Source organism: Salvelinus alpinus, chromosome 14 (genome assembly GCF_045679555.1).
Source record: "Salvelinus alpinus chromosome 14, SLU_Salpinus.1, whole genome shotgun sequence".
Lineage (NCBI taxonomy): Eukaryota > Metazoa > Chordata > Actinopteri > Salmoniformes > Salmonidae > Salvelinus > Salvelinus alpinus.
Genome location: NC_092099.1, coordinates 50950141 through 50971812, shown reverse-complemented (window position 1 = coordinate 50971812; position 21672 = coordinate 50950141). Strand labels below are relative to the sequence as shown.

Genomic DNA, 21672 nt, shown 5'->3' with positions numbered 1-21672 from the left:
CTGAGTCAGGCCTTTAGGCCTCCTTGCTCGCACACGCTTTTTCAGTTCTGCCAAAACATTTTCTATAGGATTGAGGTCAGGGCTTTGTGATGGCCGCTCCAATACCTTGACTTTGTTGTCCTTAAGCCATTTTGCCACAACTTTGGAAGTATGCTTGGGGTCATTGCCCATTTGGAAGACCCATTTGCAACCAAGCTTTAACTTCCTGACTGATGTCTTGAGATGTTGTTTCAATATATACACATAATTTTGCTTCCTCATGATGCCATCTATTTTGTGAGGTGAACCAGTCCCTCCTGCAGAAAAGCACCCCCACAACATGATGCTGCCACTCCCGTGCTTCACGGTTGGGATGGTGTTCTTCGGCTTGCAAGCCTCCCCCTTTTTCCTCCAAACATAATGATGGTAATTATGGCCAAACAGTTCTATTTTTGTTTCATCAGACCAGAGGACATTTCTCCAAAAAGTACAATCTTTGTCCCCATGTGCAGTTGCAAAACGTAGTCTGGCTTTTTTATGGCGGTTTTGGAGCAGTGGCTTCTTCCTTGCTGAGCGGCTTTTCAGGTTATATCGATATAGGACTTTACTGTGGATATAGATACTTTCGTACCTGTTTCCTCCAGCATCTTCACAAGGTCCTTTGCTGTTGTTCTGGGATTGATTTGCACTTTTCACACCAAAGTACGTTAATCTCTAGGAGACAGAACTCGTCTCCTTCCTGAGCGGTATGATGGCTGCGTGGTCACATGGTGTTTATACTTGTGTACTATTGTTTGTACAGATGAACGTGGTAACTTCAGGTATTTGAAAATTGCTCCCAAGGATGAACTGGACTTGTGGAAGTCTACAATGTGTTTTCTGAGGTCTTGGCTGATTTCTTTTGATTTTCCCATGATGTCAAGCAAAGAGGCACTGAGTTTGAAGGTAGGCCTTGAAATACATCCACAGGTACACCTCCAATTGACTCAAATGTTGGAAATGAGCCTATCAGAAGCTTCTAAAGCCATGATATCGTTTTCTGGAATTTTCCAAGCTGTTTAGAGGCACATTCAACTTAGTGTATGTAAATTATGATACAGTGAATTATAAGTGAAATAATCTGTCTGTAAACAATTGTTGGAAAAATTACTTAGATGTCCTAACCGACTTACCAAAACTATAGTTTGATAATAAGAAATTTGTGGAGTGGTTGAAAAACGAGTTTTCATGACTCCAAACAAGTGTATGTAAACTTCCAACTTCAACTGTACATGCTTGTTCAATATGGGCGGAAAATACCACATTTCCCAGAATGCATTAATTTAATCCTGAAGTTGACCCAGAGGCCTTCAAAAAGAAGCCAAAGAAATGGAAATATAATTGGCTATTCTAAGCACTAAGGTTAAAAGAGTACATGAACATTGTTTCCAGAGAAAAGTGATATATTCTTTGGTATCTGGAGATGTGTGTCACGCCCTGGCCTTAGTATTCTTTGTTTTCTTTATTATTTTAGTTAGGTCAGGGTGTGACATGGGTATTTATGTGGGTTTTGTAGTGTCCAGGGTGATTGTAAGGTTTAGGGGGTTTATTTAGAGTAGTTGGCTTTATGTTTAGTATAGTTGTCTAGCTGTGTCTATGTTGTGTGTAGTTGTCTAGGAAAGTCTATGGTTGCCTGAATGGGTTCCCAATTAGAGACAGCTGGTTTCTGTTGTCTCTGATTGGGAGCCATATTTAAGGTAGCCATAGGCTTTAGTTTGTTGTGGGGAATTGTCTATGTAGAACGTTTGTAGCCTGTGTGTGTGCACTACGTTATTTAGCTTCACGATCGTTTGTTGTTTTGGTAGTTTGTAAGTGTTTTGTTTCGTTTTGCCTTCTTCAATAATAAAAAGAAGATGGCTTATTTTCCTCATGCTGCGTTTTGGTCCGAATCTCTTCCACATGATCGTGACAGAATTCCCCACCACAACAGGATCAAGCAGCATGATCGGAACCAACAACAGCGGCAAAGTAAACAGGACTCATGGACATGGGAGGAGATCCTGGACGGCAAAGGACCCTGGACTCAGCCAGGGGAATATCGCCGTCCCAAAGCGGAGCTGGAGGCAGCGAAAGCGGAGAGGCGGCTTTATGAGGCAAAGGCAAGGCAGAGTGGCTGGAAGCCCGTGAGTAACACCCAAAAATTTCTTGGGGGGGGGCTAAAGGGGAGTGTGGCGAAGCCGGGTTGGATACCTGAGCCAACTCCCCGGGCTTGCCGTGGAGTAAGAGGGCGTCGTACTGGTCAGACACCGTGTTATGCGGTAAAGCGCACGGTGTCCCCAGTACGCGTGCTTAGCCCAGTGCGGGCTATTCCACCTTGCCGCACTGGGAGGGCTAGGTTGGGCATCGAGCCGAGTGCCATGAAGCCGGCCCAACGTATCTGGTCTCCAGTACGTCTCCTCGGGCCGGCGTACATGGCACCAGCCTTACAGGTGGTGTCCCCGGTTCGCCTGCATAGCCCAGTGCGGGCTATTCCACCTCGCCGCACTGGCAGGGCTACGGGGACCATTCAACCTGGTAAGGTTGGGGAGGCTCGGTGCTCAAGAGCACGTGTCCTCCTTCACGGTCCGGTATATCCGGCGCCACCTTCCCGCCCCAGCCTAGTACCACCAGTGCCTACACCACGCACCAGGTTTTCAGTGCGTTTTCAGAGCCCTGTTCCTCCTCCACGCACTCTCCCTATGGTGCGTGTCTCCAGCCCAGTGCCTCCAGTTCCGGCACCACGCACTAAGCCACCTGTGCGTCTCCTGAGTCCTGTACACACTGTTATTTCTCCCCGCACTCGTCCTGAGGTGCGTGCCCTCAGTCCGGTACCACGCACCAGGCATATAGTGCGCTTTGAGAACTCAGTGTGCCCTGTTGTTGTTCCCCGCACTAGCCTTAAGGTGCGTGTCATTAGCCCGGTACCTCCAGTTCCGGTACCACGCACCAGGCCTACAGTGCGTCTCAGCCGGCCAGAGTCTGCCGTCTGCCCAGCGGCGCCTGAACTGCCCGTCTGCCCAGCGGCGTCTGAACTGCCCGTCTGCCCAGCGGCGCCTGAACTGCCCGTCTGCCCAGCGGCGCCTGAACTGCCCGTCTGCCCAGCGGCGCCTGAACTGCCCGTCTGCCCAGCGGCGCCTGAACTGCCCGTCTGCCCTACGCCGTCTGAACTGTCCGTCTGCCATGAGCCTGCAAAGCCGCCCGTCTGCCATGAGCCTGCAAAGCCGCCCGTCTGCCATGAGCCTACAGAGCCGTCCGCCAGACAGGAGCCGCTAGAGCCGTCCGCCAGACAGGAGCCGCTAGAGCCTTCCGCCAGACCGGATCAGCCAGAGCCTTCCGCCAGACCGGATCAGCCAGAGCCTTCCGCCAGACCGGATCAGCCAGAGCCTTCCGCCAGACCGGATCAGCCAGAGCCTTCCGCCAGACCGGATCAGCCAGAGCCTTCCGCCAGACCGGATCAGCCAGAGCCTTCCGCCAGACCGGATCAGCCAGAGCCTTCCGCCAGACCGGATCAGCCAGAGCCTTCCGCGAGCCATGACCAGCCAGAGCCGTCAGCCAGCCATGACCAGCCAGAGCCGTCAGCCAGCCATGACCAGCCAGAGCCGTCAGCCAGCCATGACCAGCCAGAGCCGTCAGCCAGCCATGACCAGCCAGAGCCGTCAGCCAGCCATGACCAGCCAGAGCCGTCAGCCAGCCATGACCAGCCAGAGCCGTCAGCCAGCCAGGATCCGCCAGCCAGTCCGGAGCTGCCGTCCCTCAGCACGGAGCTGCCGTCCCTCAGCCCGGAGCTGCCGTCCCTCATCCCGGTGTTGCCCCTTATCCCGGTGCTGCCCCTTGTGTCGATGTTACCCAAAAGATTAAGTGAGGGTAATATGAGGGTGGTCATTTGTAGGGGGAGATATAAGCTGGGATTGACTATGGTGGGGTGGGGACCTCGCCCTGAGCCTGAGCCACCACCGTGGTCAGATGCCCACCCAGGCCCTCCCCTAGACTTTGTGCTGGTGCGCCCGGAGTTCGCACCTTAAGGGGGGGGCTATGTCACGCCCTGGCCTTAGTATTCTTTGTTTTCTTTATTATTTTAGTTAGGTCAGGGTGTGACATGGGTATTTATGTGGGTTTTGTAGTGTCCAGGGTGATTGTAAGGTTTAGGGGGTTTATTTAGAGTAGTTGGCTTTATGTTTAGTATAGTTGTCTAGCTGTGTCTATGTTGTGTGTAGTTGTCTAGGAAAGTCTATGGTTGCCTGAATGGGTTCCCAATTAGAGACAGCTGGTTTCTGTTGTCTCTGATTGGGAGCCATATTTAAGGTAGCCATAGGCTTTAGTTTGTTGTGGGGAATTGTCTATGTAGAACGTTTGTAGCCTGTGTGTGTGCACTACGTTATTTAGCTTCACGATCGTTTGTTGTTTTGGTAGTTTGTAAGTGTTTTGTTTCGTTTTGCCTTCTTCAATAATAAAAAGAAGATGGCTTATTTTCCTCATGCTGCGTTTTGGTCCGAATCTCTTCCACATGATCGTGACAATGTGACCTGTTAGATTCAATGAAACTCATTATTTGACTAAAATTCTACATCCTGTGGGTGAGTTGATTGGGAGTCAATTCCAAAATGAATAATTGAGCCTAACCCTGATGTATGTACATGTGAGTGTGTGTGAATGTCTTCATGTGACCTTCTGATGTGACTGTCTGTTTACATAAGTGAGCATGTCTGTCTGTGTGTGCGTGCAGGCTACACTTCTCTTACTTGACCCCATACGTGAGGATGACGAGTCCGATGATGACGCCGATGGATCCGTCCAGGTACCAGACATCAGGGTGGTGTCTGAACACCTCAGCACTGATGAGGATGGAGAAACCCATGATTCCCCCCACCATGGAGTTAAACGCTACAGTCACAGAGAAGAACCACATTAATAACACACCATGGAGTTAAACACTACAGCCACAGAGAAGAACCACATTAATAACACACCATGGAGTTAAACATTACAGCCATAGAGAAGAACCACATTAATAACACACCATGGAGTTAAACACTACAGCCACAGAGAAGAACCACATCAATAACACACCATGGAGTTAAAAAATCATGTGCCTGCCTCCATGTCTGTCTGGTGGGAAATGAGTGAAAAGGGTCTGAGAACAGAACAGCAACATCAGACTTATTGGATTGTTGCTTTGTGTGTTGTGAAAACCTGGGGGGAGAGAGAAGGGGGGGAGAGGGAAAAGGGAGAGAGACAGAGACAGAGAGACAGAAAATACCAACAAAGAGAGTGAGGGAACAGGTATATGGGGAGAGGGAGAGAGGGATGGAGGGAGGGGGTTTGAGCCCGTGGGAGAGGAGTGTCTACAGCTGGACCACGTACACCAGTCACCCCCTCAGCTCTTATTTATTACCATAATTTGTTTTTCTGACTTTCTCCCATTTTTCTCACCTCCCTGGCACAAGGCCTTATATCGCTGCTTTAATTGGCTCCAGTTCAAGTAGGCATGCTGTGCAAGCCCTTGGTACAGTATTTGTGAGTGTGTGTGTGTGTGTGTGTGTGTGTGTGTGTGTGTGTGTGTGTGCGTCTTTGCGGGTCCCTGTGTGTGGTATGTGTGTGTGTATATATGAGTCAGTCTTTCCTGGCCTACCGTCAGTGATGAGGGCTCTACTGGTCAGCACTCTCCCCAGCATGAACTTCAACACAGCCAGGATAATACACATAATCCCACTGACAATAGACACACTGAAGAGGAAGTCATCCTGAGAAATGGAGAGAGAGAGAGAGAGAGAGAGAGAGAGAGAGAGAGAGAGAGAGAGAGAGAGAGAGAGAGAGAGAGAGAGAGGTGGAGGGGAGAGGGAGAGGGAGAGAATAGAAAGGACAAAAGGTAGAAAATCTACAGTGAGATAAGTCAAATAGTTACGGAATGCTCTTGTTAAGTCTTCAGCAGTGTCATTAATATTAATATGGCACAGCCAGGCTGGCAGCATGTGCCTCTCCTCTCCACAAGGTCATTATGTTTGGTATGGTGTTACTGTGATAAAACACTGCTTCACAAACACATGATGCCTCCTATCCAGTATTAGAGCTCTATTTAATCTGTGTCGCTGAAGTGATAGAACAGAAATGTAAAAGTAATTTCCGATTGACACGAAATATTACCATTTACCGTGAAGGCAGTCTCCGCTAACGCGAGAACATTGCATTTAAATGCCAATCACGCTGTAACGCTGAACTTCCGCGATCCGGATTGAATAGAGCCCTTAGTGAAACAAAAGGTGACAAACAGATTGGTATAGACACATGTTTTGTTGATACAATATTCTGTATATCCAATGTAAACTCCAAGGCATTTTTAACTCAAATACTTCTAGTAATTGTAGTCAAACTCAATGAAAAGTCATTATTACCTAAAACTTCTTGTGGCTGCAGGGGCAGTATTGAGTAGCTTGGATGAAAGGTGCACAGAGGTGCCCAGAGTAAACGGCCTGCTCCTCAGTCATAGTTGCTAATATATGCATATTATTATTAGTATTGGATAGAAAACACTCTGAAGTTCCTAAAACGGTTTGAATTATGTCTGTGAGTATAACAGAACTCATATGGCAGGCAAAAACCTGAGAAAAAATCCAAACAGGAAGTGGAAATTCTGAGGCTGTTCGATTTTCAACCAAGATCCCATTGAAATCACAGCGAGATATGAATGAGTTTTCACTTCCTACGGCTTCCACTGGATGTCAACAGTCTGTAGAACTTTGTCTGATGCCTCTACTGTGAAGGGGGGCCGAATGAGAGGGAAATGAGTCAGGTCTGCCATGACCTGACCATTCTTTGACCATGTGCGTTCACATAAGAGGGAGCTCTGTTCCATCGCTCATCTGAAGTCAATGTAATTCTCTGGTTGGAACGTTATTCAAGATTTATGTTAAAATGTTTATGTGGTACTGACTCAAAACTAATGAGAAGTCACACCAACTACATTTTTTAAAGATATGAAAACAAATGAACTTTTTTCCCAGCATGCTCTTCTGCAGGTAGATTTTTTGGACATGTTTTTAATATCTGTGTTTTTGCATGTACATTGAGTGATTGATTGATAGAATGTTTTGCTACACAAATATAATTGTTTTATAAACTACATTTTTGCACCCATTACTGAAATGGTTTAAATGGCTTAGATAGTTTCCTCCCACTGTTTTTAACCCTGGGAGTCATTATGAATGCAGGTTGCGGGTGAATACACATTTCAACTGTTGGATAGCCTAAAGCTGGCTAGATTCCAACAGGAATTACACATCACTATGCAAGCCAGCATAATGTGATTTACAGTTAGGGTTGCGAAATTCAGGTACATTTCCCAGGTTTTTCCATAAATCCTGGTTGGAAAATGACTGGGAAAATTTTTGTGAAAGTTTGTGGAATTTTACAACCCTACTTGCAGGCCTGATGTGGCCTGTAAACTAGGAGTTTCAGGCCACTGTATAAGGCCTTATGATATATGTAATGGTTCAGTTATAATGATAATATTCACCTAGGAACTCACTTGGTGAAGGCCACAGGACTGAAAATTAAAATCTCTGTCACTAACAAATACAGTCATTGGTGGTAAATCTACAATTCAATCGAAAAGGCAAGGCACACTGGGAAATTATTGGAGGCGTGGCTTAGTGGGGGCGTTACATTTACGCATACCTTACTCAAAAAAACTGTATTTGTATTACTCATATGAAAGTAGTACTGCTCACTTCAGATATTTAAGCTCCCAGATACATATGTTTTGCATACCCTGCCATCATGATATATCATTCTACCAGGTAGGCCTATTTTACAGGCAACATTTAACACATAAGAGTCTAAGACCTGTCTAAGCCATCATATACAAACGCATTGAATAACAGATTCACTACATGGATCACCAGTTAGTCCCAAAATTAAAATTAAGTTTGTTCTGAGTTGTCTGTCCTATATCTGAGAAATTTAAAAAAGATCAGGAAACATTAGTTATTTTTTATTTACATGTATTTAACCCCTTATTTTTGCCACTAAACAGTCTAAGCCCTATCTTAGGGGTACTACTAAGCTATATGGAATCATTAAGGTCATACCAAGGATAATTTTGCCATTTGATTTGAAATTTTAAGATCCCTTGAAGTATCAAACAAATATATTTAAACAATTATTTGCTGAAACATTTGATTTGGCCTTACTGCTATTAGCCCATACAAACACATTGAATAACAAAATCACACAACCCTCCCCAAAGCACCCCAGTACAATTCGAGTGTTCCCTCTTATTCCCCACATCAGAAGCCTTTACCAAGTCAAACTGCGGTCTGGAATCAATACTGAACAGCATTACTGGTTGTTCCTCTATCTAATATGGAGATATCTTCCCTTCCCTCTGCATGGTCAGACTCAAACACCTTCTGCCTGTGAGACGGTTGTGAGAGAGAGAGAGACAGAAGGTGTTTTTCCTTTCTTTCTGTCATTTATCCCTGGCTCAAATTAAAGGTCCACTTCCACACAGCATCTGGGAAACCATTCTAACTCCTCCATTTTTAATCAGGTTCCAGACTCACTGGCCACTGAGGGAGAGGGAGGGTGGACGTGAGAGGAATCACATCCAGGTATTCCACACATACACACAGAGCTACCACCACCACATTGCTGCACCAAGCCCTCTGCCTGTCCTGACCTTTGACTCAGTTTAGGACTCCCTCCTTCCCAGTCCTCCCCAGTCTGAATTGAGAGCCATGACCTCAATCCACTATACACAGTATCTTACTAGACCTGACCTCTATCCACTAAACACTGTCTCTTACTAGACCTGACCTCTATCCACTATACACTGTCTCTTACTAGACCTGACCTCTATCCACTAAACACTGTCTCTTACTAGACCTGACCTCTATGTGTGTGTGTGTGTGTGTGTGTGTGTGTGTGTGTGTGTGTGTGTGTGTGTGTGTGTGTGTGTGTGTGTGTGTGTGTGTGTGTGTGTGTGTGTGTGTGTGTGTGTGTGTGTGTGTGTGTGTGTGTGTGTGTGTGTGTGTGTGTGTGTGTGTGTGTGTGTGGACGTGTTTAACTATTCTTGTGGGGACCAGAAGTCCCTACAAGAATAGTAAACGAACAAAAAGTTGACCAGCTGGGGACATTTTGTTAGTCCCCACAAGGTCAAATGCTATTTCTAGGGGGTTTAGGGTTAAGGTTAGAATTAGTGTTAGGGTTAGAATTAAGTTAAATATTAAGGTTAGGAGCTAGGGTTAGTTGTAGGGTTAGGGTTAGGAGCTAGGGTTAGGTTTAGGGTTAGGATAAAGTTGAGGTTTTTGGGTTAGGGTTAGGGTTAGGGTTAGGGTTAAGGTTAGGGTTAGGGTTAGGGTAAGAGTACGGGTTAGGATTAGGGTTAGGTTTAGGGTTAGGGTTAGGGGTTAGGGAAAATAGGATTTTGAATGGGACTGAATTGTATGTCCCCACAAGGTTAGCTGTACAAGACTGTGTGTGTGTGTGTGTGTGTGTGTGTGTGTGTGTGTGTGTGTGTGTGTGTGTGTGTGTGTGTGTGTGTGTGTTTGTGTGGGCGCAGCACAATGGACCCCTGGGGTAGATTTTATTTGGCCATAGGCCCAGGCAGGTTAACTATAGATGAGCCTACTGAGACTGTTTAGAAGGAGAGCCAGTCAAATGAGTCTTTGGACCTGCATCAATGTGATTCTGAGTGATGGTTTACGACACTCTTTTACATCATCTGTGGTTTATGTGTGTCAATGGTGGAATAACGTTAAAAACTCGTTAACTATGATTGATGGTGATGGTCGTCTTTGCTCGATGTAACCCACATAGTAATACATGGTACCAGGAGTGAACGATGCTCTCTTTGCTCTATAGCGGGAACACAGGGATCTATATATCCTTCACGTTTGCAAATGAGGAGGATTAAGATGAGTTCACGGAGGTACTGGATAATTTTGATGCATATTGTTCACCTAAGAAGAACGACACATATTAAGAACGTTGTGTGTTTCGCTGTCGTGTACAACAGCAAGGTGAAAAGTTTGACGTCTTTCTTACAGATTTTAAATTAAAAGCACAGACGTGCAATTTTGTAGACCTAACCTCATCTACGCTTCGAGATCAGATTGTGTTTGGTTTAAATGACACTAGAGTTAGAGAAAGATTGCTGCGGGAAAGTGAGTTACATTTGGACACTGCAGTAAAAATCTGTCAGGCGAAAGATTGTATCGACTCTTTTTAAACTCGCTTCCCTCACAGTCATCACTGTTAAGAGTCAGAGAAGCAGAGACAAATGGGAGAAGGATGAAGAGGGATGTTGTGAAATAGACAGAGCCAGGCCAGAGAGAGTTGGAGGGAGATTGTGAGAATGTGTGTGAGTATGTGAAGACAGGCCCGTTGGGGCCTGATCTGTTCAATCACTATAGAGTCTAAAATGTACTATAAACTGGGTGTTTTGAGCCCTGAATGCAGGCATGACCCCCCCAAAATTGGCAATATACCACACCTCCTCTGGCCTTATTGCTTAATTATACAGCAAGGATTCTCAAACTCTTTGGGTCGGGGACCCCTTTTGTGATAGCAAATTCATCAGGGAACCCCTCACGACTCGAGTGAGATAGAAATAGCATACAGGGAGTTTTACTCTGACTTTGGCAGTGCATGTCATCGGGAAGGAACATTTTAAAGGCCCAGCTCTTGTCATCGGAGAGCAAATGTTGCAGTTTTCAAGCTAATTTCCTGCAATTCCAAACATCTCTGATTTGGTAAAAAGCTGAGGGATGAGCATGGAGAAATGTACAGTAACCACTCTCAAATTCATAGACAGAGCTATGGATGCAAGGACTGACAATCCATGATATCAAAATAATAGTTTATCCAAATTTTGAGGCTATATAGTGTTTGTTTACATTTACGTTGTTTAAAAACATTGGCGTAAAACAAGATAATATTTTATGCTCTGATGGGGTAGGACAGTATAACTAAGCTCATGAGGCATTTCTAAGTTATATTTCTCACTAATCAATGGGTATATCATGATATTCTATAAATGGATGTAGCAACTAAGGATTTTAGATTTAAATTACAGTGCATGTACAGTTGAAGTCAGAAGTTTACATACACCTGAGCCAAATACATTTAAACTCAGTTTTTCACAATTCCTGATATTTAATCCTAGTAAAAATGCCCTGTCTTAGGTCAGTTAGGATCACCACTTTATTTTAAGAATGTGAAATGTCAGAATAATATAATTATTTTTTTCAGTTTTTATTTCTTTCATCACATTCCCAGAGGGTCAGAAGCTTACATACACTCAATTAGTATTTGGTAGCATTGCCTTTATACTGTTTAACTTGGGTCAAACGTTTCAGGTAGCCTTCCACAAGCTTCCCACAATAAGTTGGGTGAATTTTGGCCCATTCCTGTAACTGAGTCAGGTTTGTAGGCCTCCTTGCTCGCACATGCTTTTTCAGTTGGGATTGAGGTCAGGGCTTTGGGATGGCCACTCCAATACCTTGACTATGTTGTCCTTAAGCCATTTTGCCACAACTTTGGAAGTATGCTTGGGGTCATTGTCCATTTGGAAGATCCATTTGCGACCAAGCTTTAACTTCCTGACTGATGTCTTGAGATGTTGCATCAATATATCCACATCATTTTGCTTCCTCATGATGCCATCTATTTGTGAAGTGCACCAGTCCCTCCTGCAGCAAATCACCCCCACAACATGATGCTGCCACCCCCGTACTTCACGGTTGGGATGGTGTTCTTCAGCTTGCAAGCCTCCCCCTTTTTCCTCCAAACATAACGATGGTCATGAAGGCCAAACAGTTATATTTTTGTTTCATCAGACAAGAGGACATTTCTACAAAACATACGATCTTTGTCCCCGTGTGCAGTTGCAAACCGTAGTCTGGCTTTTTTATGGCGGTTATGGAGCAGTGGCTTCTTCCTTGCTGAGCGGCCTTTCAGGTTATGCCGATATAGGACTCGTTTTACTGTGGATATAGATACTTTTGTACCAGTTTCCTCCAGCATCTTCACAATGTCCTTTGCTGTTGTTCTGGGATTGATTTGCACTTTTCGCACCAAAGTACGTTCATCTCTAGGAGACAGAACGCGTCTCCTTCCTGAGCTGCATGATGGCTGCGTTGTCCCATGGTGTTTATACTTGCGTACTATTGTTTGTACAGATGAACATGGTACCTTCAGGCATTTGGAAATTGCTCCCAATGATGATCCAGACTTGTGGAGGTCTACAATAATTTTTCTGAGGCCTTGGCTGATTTCTTTTGATTTTCCCATGATGTCAAGCAAAGAGGCACTGAGTTTGAAGGTAGGCCTTGAAATACATCCACAGGTACACCTCCAATTGACTCAAATTATGTCAATTAGCCTATCAGAAGCTTCTAAAGCCAAAACATAATTTTCTGGAATTTTCCAAGCTGTTTAAAAGCACAGTCAACTTAGTGTATGTGAACTTCTGACCCACTGGAATTGTGATAAAGTGAATTATAACTGAAATAATCTGTCTGTAAACAATTGTTGGAAAAATTACTTTTGTCATACATAAAGTACATGTCCTAACCGACTTGCCAAAACTATAGTTGGTTAACAAGAAATTTGTGGAGTGGTTCAAAAAATCTGTTTTAATGACTCCAACCTAAGTGTATGTAAATTTCCGACTTTAACTCTATGTACAAAATTTAAACACAAATTGGGGGGAATACAATAAGTATGGAGTAAGTATTCGATTCTAATTTGTGGATCACTGTGAGCCTCCCAGGCCCATGTTGCCCAGGGTTAAGAACATACATTGTAAGTTGTTAATATTACATTATATTGTATTGTATTTTATTACACCCTCTAAACTTATTCCACGGATCCCTTGGCCAAAATTCTTTAATCTATTGTTGTTAGAAATATTAATGTAAACATTTGGTCTGCGGACCCCACTTTAAGAACCCCTGTTATACAGTACCAAAATCACTCTCATTACTGCCTTTAATACTGTAAAACTCTGTCAAACAAAGCCCTGACCACACAGGCCCTTGTCTACTGAACCAACCAACCAGCCAACCAGCAGCTACTTAAACTGGAGCAGAGAGGATTCTTGGGACTTATTAACTTCTAAGAGGCTGAACAGACAAAAAAAAAAGAGCAGAGTGCAGCATCTGACATGTTCTAGAGAGAGAGAGAGAGAGAGAGAGAGAGAGAGAGTGAAAGAGAGACATAGAGAGAGAAAGATAAAGAGAGAGAGAGAGAAAGAAAGATAAAGAGAGAGAGGGGGGACTGAAGGGGAAGAGAGAGAACTAATTTCTATCTTAATCTATCAATCCTCTCCTTTCTTCACTTTGATTCTCTCTCTCTCTCTCACTTCCTCTAACCCCCCTTCCCTCTCAGTCCCACTCTCTCTCTCCCGTTTCCTCTCTCCATCTCTGTCCTGACAACGCAATGCAAGGTTGGACTCTGGGCTAGAGGTCGTCATGGATCCATCTGTACCCGAACAACCGAGACCTGATCCGGAACCTGGAATTCGGGACCCGAGCAGGCCCGGATACAGAATTCTAAATAATGTCACAGGTCTAGGTCGGATCTGACATGATTGTCATGGGTTTGAGGTATGTGTAATTTGAATTGACTTGTCCAGAAGGGCCCGTACAGATCAGAACATGAATGCTGCAGTAGAGAGAGAGAAATTGTATAATTTATGCTGCTGCTCTTTGCTTTTCATGAGAGTGGTGCGTGTAGCTTGTTGTTGTTATTGGCCATCATAGGTCATCAAAGCGGCAATAGGCTACAGTCATAGAGCCTCGCTCCATGTTAAAGGAGAAGGACAGGCTTCAATGACCAAGAGCCAACAGGTAGGCTGCTACTTAATATTCTGAATGGAGTTGTTGTTGTTTGTAACTGTAGGATGAGAAAGTGCATGCAGCCTCAGTTAGCCTAGCTATCTAGCTAGCTTATCTAGCTTCTCCCAGGTTGATGTAGCCTCAGTTAGCCTAGCTATCTAGCTAGCTTATCTAGCTTCTCCCGGTTTGATGCAGTCAGGACAGGTACAATGTTATCATATTGGATGATATAAAACATAGCTATGGCAGCTATTAGTGTACTGCTCCCCATGTCACTCGATAACAGTACGGCCCCTCCCTGCCTGTTAGAGTGGCACCTCTCTCCCTCCGTTCAGAACAGGTCTCTAAATATATTTACGCATATTGGGTCCAACTTTTTGGACCCGTGAAGACCTGTACTCTGGGCTGGTCTGTGGATCAGCTACTTTACTTCCTGACTGTTGTGGTAATGAGCAGCTAATTGTCGTTTTCAGACCAGTGGTTACATCGCATAACAGCTGTTGGCGCTCCGTTGCCATGAAGCAGACTTAAAAGACTTTACAGCCTCACTGATTACTGGTGTTGGCTCCAAATCAGAGAGAAATCACTAATTTACCATCATTTACCATCATTTACCAACCGAGACAGCAAATAGAGAGAATGAAAGGGAGAGTGAGCGTGAGAGAGATAGAGAGAGAGAGAGAGAGAGAGAGAGAGAGAGAGAGAGAGAGAGAGAGAGAGAGAGAGAGAGAGAGAGAGAGAGAGAGAGAGAGAGAGAGAGAGAGAGAGAGAGTAGAGGCAGTGAGAGAGAGAATGAGAAAGTGAGAGAAAATGTGAGGGTTGAGGTTAATTTGCATTCACTGAAACATTTAAACCTTCAAACCAATATCCTACAATTGTACTATCACATTGGATATGTGAAGATTGTGCACTTAATTATATATAATGGAATAAATTGTAAGGGCCATAAGGGCTGATAACTGCCATTGCATACCTTATATAGCCATCTATCTAGAACGGAAACGTTGTTGGTTTGATGAGGCAACTTTTTTAAATCTCTACCGCAGCATCAATCTACAGAAGTGTAGAACAGGTTGCATTTCCTGGCAGCAGTGAGATGAGACTATTCCAGGATTAACCTAGCCACTCCTTTCTCTGCTTCCTTTGCCTTGCCTTAACCTCAGCAGGCCTTGCACTTCACCACATGGGTAGGTGAATCAGAGAAGGACAGAGGAAGACTTCTGACATCAAAAAGGTAGAAAAAGGGGGCTATAAAAAGACATCTTCTGGTATATAAAACATGGTGACGACTTTGAGGAAAGATTCTAAAATAACTGATTCATCACACTGATGTCTCACTACAGGGTTTTCTGTGTTGGTGTTTGCAGCTGTGAGTATTTGTGTCTATTTGTGTGTGTGTGCGTGCGTGCGCGTGCGTGTGTGTGTGTGTGCGCGTGTGTACGTCTCTCACCACTTCAGGAAGCAGCTTGGTGGCCAGGTCATGGATGGCTTTTCCCAGAATGCACAGGGAGGACAAGATGAAGACCACCCCAAGGACCACACACGCTCTGTGGACAGACAGAAACCAAAACATATTACCGCATAATGCATACCATACCATTACCATACCATACTATTACCATATAATTACCATCATTACATACCATTACATACCATTATTATTACCATATTATTACCATTATTACCATATATCATAGCATTAGCATACTATTACCATACTATTACCATACCATTACACTCTTAGAAAAAAGGGTTCTTTGTGGGGGGATAGGGTTCTACCAAGAACTGTTTTGATCAGAAGAACCCCTTTTGGAAGACAATGGTTCTTTGTAAGGCAAAGGATTCTACCAAGAACCTTTAACATCCTAAGAACCATTTTTGGAAGAAAGGGTTCTTTGATGATTCTTTAGAAGGCAAGAAGGATTCTTTGTAAGGCAAGAAGGGTTCTACATAGAACAATATATAATATTTCCCAGCATGCTCTGTTGCAGGGAGATTTTCAGAATTGTTTGATTTGCTGTAATATCAGTGTTTTTGTATGTACAGTACGTTGCTTGGTTGATACATTTTATGCTACACAAAGATAGAAAACATTGTTTTCTAAACTAATCCAATCTGTTAATAATTAGATTTTTTGCACCCGTTACTGAGATGGTTGTTCCAGTTCAGATGATTGAGGTAGTCTCAGTATCCAATCTTCCCTACCCTGGCAGTCATTCTGATATATAGTATGTCATGATTGTCATAAATAATGACATTGAAAGGACAATAATGCTGGTGGAATCGTTCATAGAGGGTTCTAGGAAGAACCCTCCAAAGACAAAAAGGGTTCTCGGTAGAACCCTTCACAGACAGTTCTAGGAAGAACCTTTAGATGATAAAATGGTTCTTGGTAGAACCATTCATAGAGAGTTCTAGGCAGAACCCTTCATAGAGGGTTCTATGTAGAACCATATACTGGGAGTTCTTTGAAGAACCGTACACACTACAAAGGGTTCTATCCAGCACCAAAAAGGTTCCCTATGGGGAAAAACCAAAGAACCCTGTATGGTTCTACTTAGCAAGGTTTTTTCTAATAGTGTAGATTTTATGTGGTAAATGTAGGATTATGTAGTGTGATATATGCATAGATTGTATAAACGGTATAAATTATAATTAATGTGTTACATGGGTTTACTGAGGCTTGATTCCCTTGTCATCATCCAGTAAAAATGGAAGCAAAAATCTTAACTAAAATACATTTTTAAGTTAACAAATTGCCTTGCAGTTTTTGTTAGCTTCACCTCTCCGTGGTACACTTGAGTTGCTGTACTGGTTCTCCAGGGACCAAGAGCTGTTTGTGAGTGCTATTTTAACACAGGTTTAATCAGGCATAGAGAGGAAGGGGAGATCTGTTCGCATTAAACAAAAGTGAAAGGTGTCAGTTCTCTGGGTTCCTGGCAACGCTTCCAGCAGCAGCTTCACAGTTTAGTGCCTCTTTGGAGCCGGAGAAAGATGTAGTTTTCTTCCTTCGACCATTACTTCCCCATTTATCTCTGGTTTTGACTGAGAATGAGAATGTCTTCATCCATCCATCCCTTCCCCCCTCCATTCCTGTACTCCCATCCCCCTACAGTGGGCATACATAAGATGGATGGTAGACGGGTGTCGGTGTCCTTTATCATTGTAGAACCTGCAGTGCTTAGGAATTAACAGTGAGATGCTGTCGAACCAGGAACAAGATATGAACTAGGATGAACCCCTCTAACACTGTGGATGGTATACTGTATCCTGTATCTCTGTGGAAGATATACTGTATCCTGTATCTCTGTGGAAGATATACTGTATCCTGTAATACTGTGGAAGATATACTGTATCCTGTATCTCTGTGGAAGATATACTGTATCCTGTAACACTGTGGAAGATATACTGTATCCTGTAATACTGTGGAAGATATACTGTATCCTGTATCTCTGTGGAAGATATACTGTATCCTGTAACTCTGTGGAAAATATACTGTATCCTGTAACTCTGTGGAAAATATACTGTACCCTGTATCTCTGTGGAAGATATACTGTATCCTGTAACTCTGTGGAAAATATACTGTATCCTATAACTCTGTTGAAGATATACTGTACATATGTTTAACATTTGAGTAATTAAGAAGACATTCTACCAGGCTGCCTGGACTAAAAATACATGTAATAACAGCTCAATATGGTCATGTACAAGTAGGGCTGTTATGGTGATCGTATTACCGCCACACCGGCGGTCACGAGTCATGACGGCAGTCAAATTCCACGTGACCGTTTAGTCACGCTAATTAGGCTTCTCGAAGCTCTGATGCTGCTGATGGTCATTAGTAGCCTACCAAACTTGCTAACAACCTGCTAACCTGGTACTCGCCACTCTATTGTCCCTCTAATCAGTCTGACATCAATGCAAATGTAATCGAAAATCTAATCAAACACTTCATGAGAGCCCATGAGCTCCTGTTGCGCAACATTTCTATAGGCTATGCAATTGTGTGAGAAAACAGAGTGATGGCCTCTTAAAAAGAGGAGGATCCCATCAGCTTTCTATAGGCTGGGCCTACTATATTTATTTTTCTCAACCTTCCTAATATTAAGCACATTGCTTCTCATTTCAACAGGATTATAACCTACATGGCTGGCATGAAAATTAACCATGGGAATAGCGTCCTCCATTCGCTTTTTAAGTGCATAGATACCATGATTTTTTCCCCCTTCCCTGTTTTGAGACATGTGCATGATAACGATCCATTTTAAATAAAAAAACGAATTTCACACATATATTATTTTTTAACTAATTTCACACTATGACTTGTGAATGATATATTATCACTTGTGAATGATGCCCAGCTTTTAAGGCAAGAAACAGCGCATGCAATTTTTTGTGACTTTTTCAAATAATAGTCACACACCTCATGTAGCCTAGCTCATAGGCCTATACGTTTTAATAATGTTTGTATCACAACTAAAGTGGCCAGATAACTTCTTAAAACTAAGCACATTAATCCGCTATACAACGGGTGTAGAGCCTAACTGGCACAAATGTGCAGCGGGTAAGTTTCAAGTTTGGGGAAGATCATTTTCACCATAAAAATGCACCTTTAAAAGATGACATGCATAATCACATTTGCGGTCACTTTTGAGAATGGTGTTTTCCTGCTAATAGAACTATTTGTGCTTATAGCTTACTGCTGTGTGCGTATTGCTGCGCTTCTAATGTGAAGAAATAGCTAAACAGTTTATCAACATCTTAGGCTAAATGTTCTGATCTGTTGCGTCAGCCTCATTACTTTGAAAAGTTTGAGGCTGGTGGTTGTATTAATTTGGGATCTATCAGATCCAACAACTGTCCCAGACTATGTTTGGAATATTGTTTTCTTGCACAGTATAGAATAGGTCAACTTTTGTACTATGGGGGATAGTAGATTGACATAGGCTAGTGCTTTTGCTGTTCGTTAGGCTTACTCATCTTGTTGGCTGACGAAAAGTAAATGTGAACAATTATTCCAATATCTTCAATATGCGCCTCGGAATTGGATGAGGACGCGGGCAGTTGCGTCCCCAATGTGTCTGTCTTCACTTGTAGCCTGTGAGAAAGATCCAATCACGTGACGGAGAGCCATGTGAGTGAGAGGTGCTTCGGAGCGAGCAGCCGGGAGAAGGGAATTATAATTATTATATTCAGCCCAAGGGCACAACGGCCACTGGCCGCAAAAGGCATGGATTCTTTTAGGGTGCATTACGGCCATACAAAGGGAATGCCGCTAGGAAATTTGCGGCATTATCAAGTGCTTGTAAAATTGTGAATGAGAGACAGATGAAGTGACTCCAGAGCTCATGCCTTTCATGCAACTTTTTTCAAAGCATCATTAGAGTTGCATCATGCAGCCTCAGTATGTATTAAAAATCAAAACATATAGCCCAATGTTTGTATCACAACTAAAGTTACATAAATAGCTCTAAATTAAGCATATAGGAGTACCTATTTCTTTGTTAACCGCCCAACACAGAATAGCTGCATGTTCGCAACTCCCTCAAATCATTTGGATAAAATATCCTTTCTATTTTATTCAGTTTTGTTCAATTTTATTCTTCATACTATAAAATAATATAAAATAATGCCACAGAATTATTAGCAATTCTTGTCTGGTAAATGAACTAGTGTAGCCCACAGCCATATGGCATAGCCAGATCAGGGCCTAACACAAGGACAAAAGGATAGTGTAGGCTATATTACATGGATTTATTTGATTTTTAAAAATGTAGATGTTCCAAAGGTCTGCATCAGTGGCTTGTAGGCTATGTGTGGATGCCAGGAGATGATATATTTGTTTATATTAATAGTTATTTGCTTGACAATCACCGGCTGACAAAGTGTCATGACCCCCACAGCCCTATGTACAAGACACTGATATAGATTCAAGGAAAATTTAATTTAATCCAGTAGGCTACTAGGGGAGAACTGTTTCTATGCTGGTGAACAGGGAACATTCTATTTGGGAACACCATGCAACGTTAAATTTTGTGGCCGTTTTACTCACATGTATTCCCTATGGGCAGAGTGGACAGCTGCTGCGTTGCTATAGCGCCACAGCACGATGATTGAAGATAGCACGTCCAACGTGGCGTCAAACTGTAAAGACAGGCATTAGGTCTCCAGTGGGGATGCATCAAATAGTAAAATTGTAAAATAACATACATCATATTCACTGAAGTCGACAGTCCCGCCATCTATTCCACTACTACCCTAAACTCCCTATATTTTCCACTAGAGTAGCGTGGTTTTTGAACTGCAGGATTCTTTACTGTGAGACCAACACATCTATCCCCTGTGGTGCCATTAACGGCCTAGTACGACTACGACCGCTCAGCAGTCTGAAGACGGACTCAAGCCTGCAGGCACTACCAGACACACTCACTGTGGTTGTAATTATACTGCTACCCTCTGGTTTCATGCAGCTATAGTTACCAACTAGCACACAATTACTTTGGGATCTTAATTCCTTAGAAAAAGTGGGAAAACACACACGTAAACAGTGATGTTTCTTTCTGTTAAAACATAGATGGCACCAACCGCCTTAACAGCTCAGTGTTGTTATTAACATCCATGTCCTCAGTTACCTGTCCTGGTATACCTGACATGGAATTATAGTGTGCTTTAATTGCTTTCTAGATGCCATTCTTGTTTGTTTTATATTTTAGTTGTATTGTTTGTATATCATTGAATAAAACATTTGTGTGACTTGTCTATCAGTGTATCAGGGTTTTGTTATGTGTTTTGATATGTTTTGTGTGTTTTTTTGTGGCCCCAGAAAGAGTAGCTGCTGCTTCTGTATCCAAATGAAGAAATAAACCAGAGCTTCCTACTACAGTGTCTGTGGCATATACATAAAAACAGAAGGGATTCTATTTCTGTGGTCTGTGGGGACTGCTCTGTTATCACAGTGTTCTGATGTGTTCTCATGCTTCCCTGGCTGTTACCAAGGAGACGATGGCAGCATCGCGTCCGAACCCAACCAGCGTTAATAAATTAACACCATGACTTTATGACTAATTAATATGTATAAATGGAACTCACGGCAAATCCGAAGGCTGATGCGCTGTGTCTCATGAATGAAACAGCTAGAGAGAGAAGAGAGAGAGGGAGAGAAAATAAATGATTGCCTGGGGAACAAAAGGCATAGGATTCTAACAGCAAAAGGAATGATTACAGTAACATCCATGTAAATATTGCTCTCCCACACACAAACATGCACACAGTTTTTATTATGTAAGAGTTCTCTCCCTGGTTGGGAGAAAGCTCAAAACACTGATAACCTATTCTGTTTGTACATAATTCATATTATCAGCACACCTAAGAGGAGCATTAATTATTCAGAGACTAGCACTTTGCTGTACTCATCTCTGAACAAAAATGGTATGGATTTGAACAGCTATAATCCTACACAGGGTACGTTTGAAATGTATTGAGAATGAAGGTCTGTGAACACATTCCATTCGATTCCTTATCAATACTCAGTTGTTAGAGTTGAGAATGCAATAGAATAATTATCCATTGAAGCATCTTGTGCATTAGTAGCATTTGACTGAGTCTCTCATTGGTTATAATAACACACTTTATTCATCTGATTCTGACCCGATATTCTCCTGTTCACAACATCGTGTTCTGTTCCTTCTGGCTTGTGAAGCTGAGGTCTTTAAAATTTCCTCTGTGATGCATTCGTTTTCAGGTCGACAACAGTAACACAGGACTCCCTGTCGCTAGGAAGATCACCATGGAGACGGGCAGTCTGAGTGCGAACTGCGCTGGAGGAGAGTTTGTTTGTCTT

The 21672-nt window shown here is 43.1% G+C and overlaps 1 protein-coding gene across 2 annotated transcripts in view; it reads right to left on the bottom strand.

Moving 5' to 3' along the window:
- LOC139539033 (transmembrane protein 163a-like) overlaps positions 1-21672 on the bottom strand; it is a 107623-nt gene that overhangs the window by 6520 nt on the left and 79431 nt on the right. For both annotated transcript variants that reach the window (XM_071341715.1, XM_071341714.1), the window contains exons 3-7: positions 20922-20965; positions 19885-19976; positions 15283-15379; positions 5627-5738; positions 4737-4878 (exon numbers count right to left, since the gene is read on the bottom strand). In XM_071341715.1, the coding sequence (XP_071197816.1) occupies positions 4737-4878; positions 5627-5738; positions 15283-15379; positions 19885-19976; positions 20922-20965 (487 nt within the window). The remainder of the gene's footprint in view (positions 1-4736; positions 4879-5626; positions 5739-15282; positions 15380-19884; positions 19977-20921; positions 20966-21672) is intronic.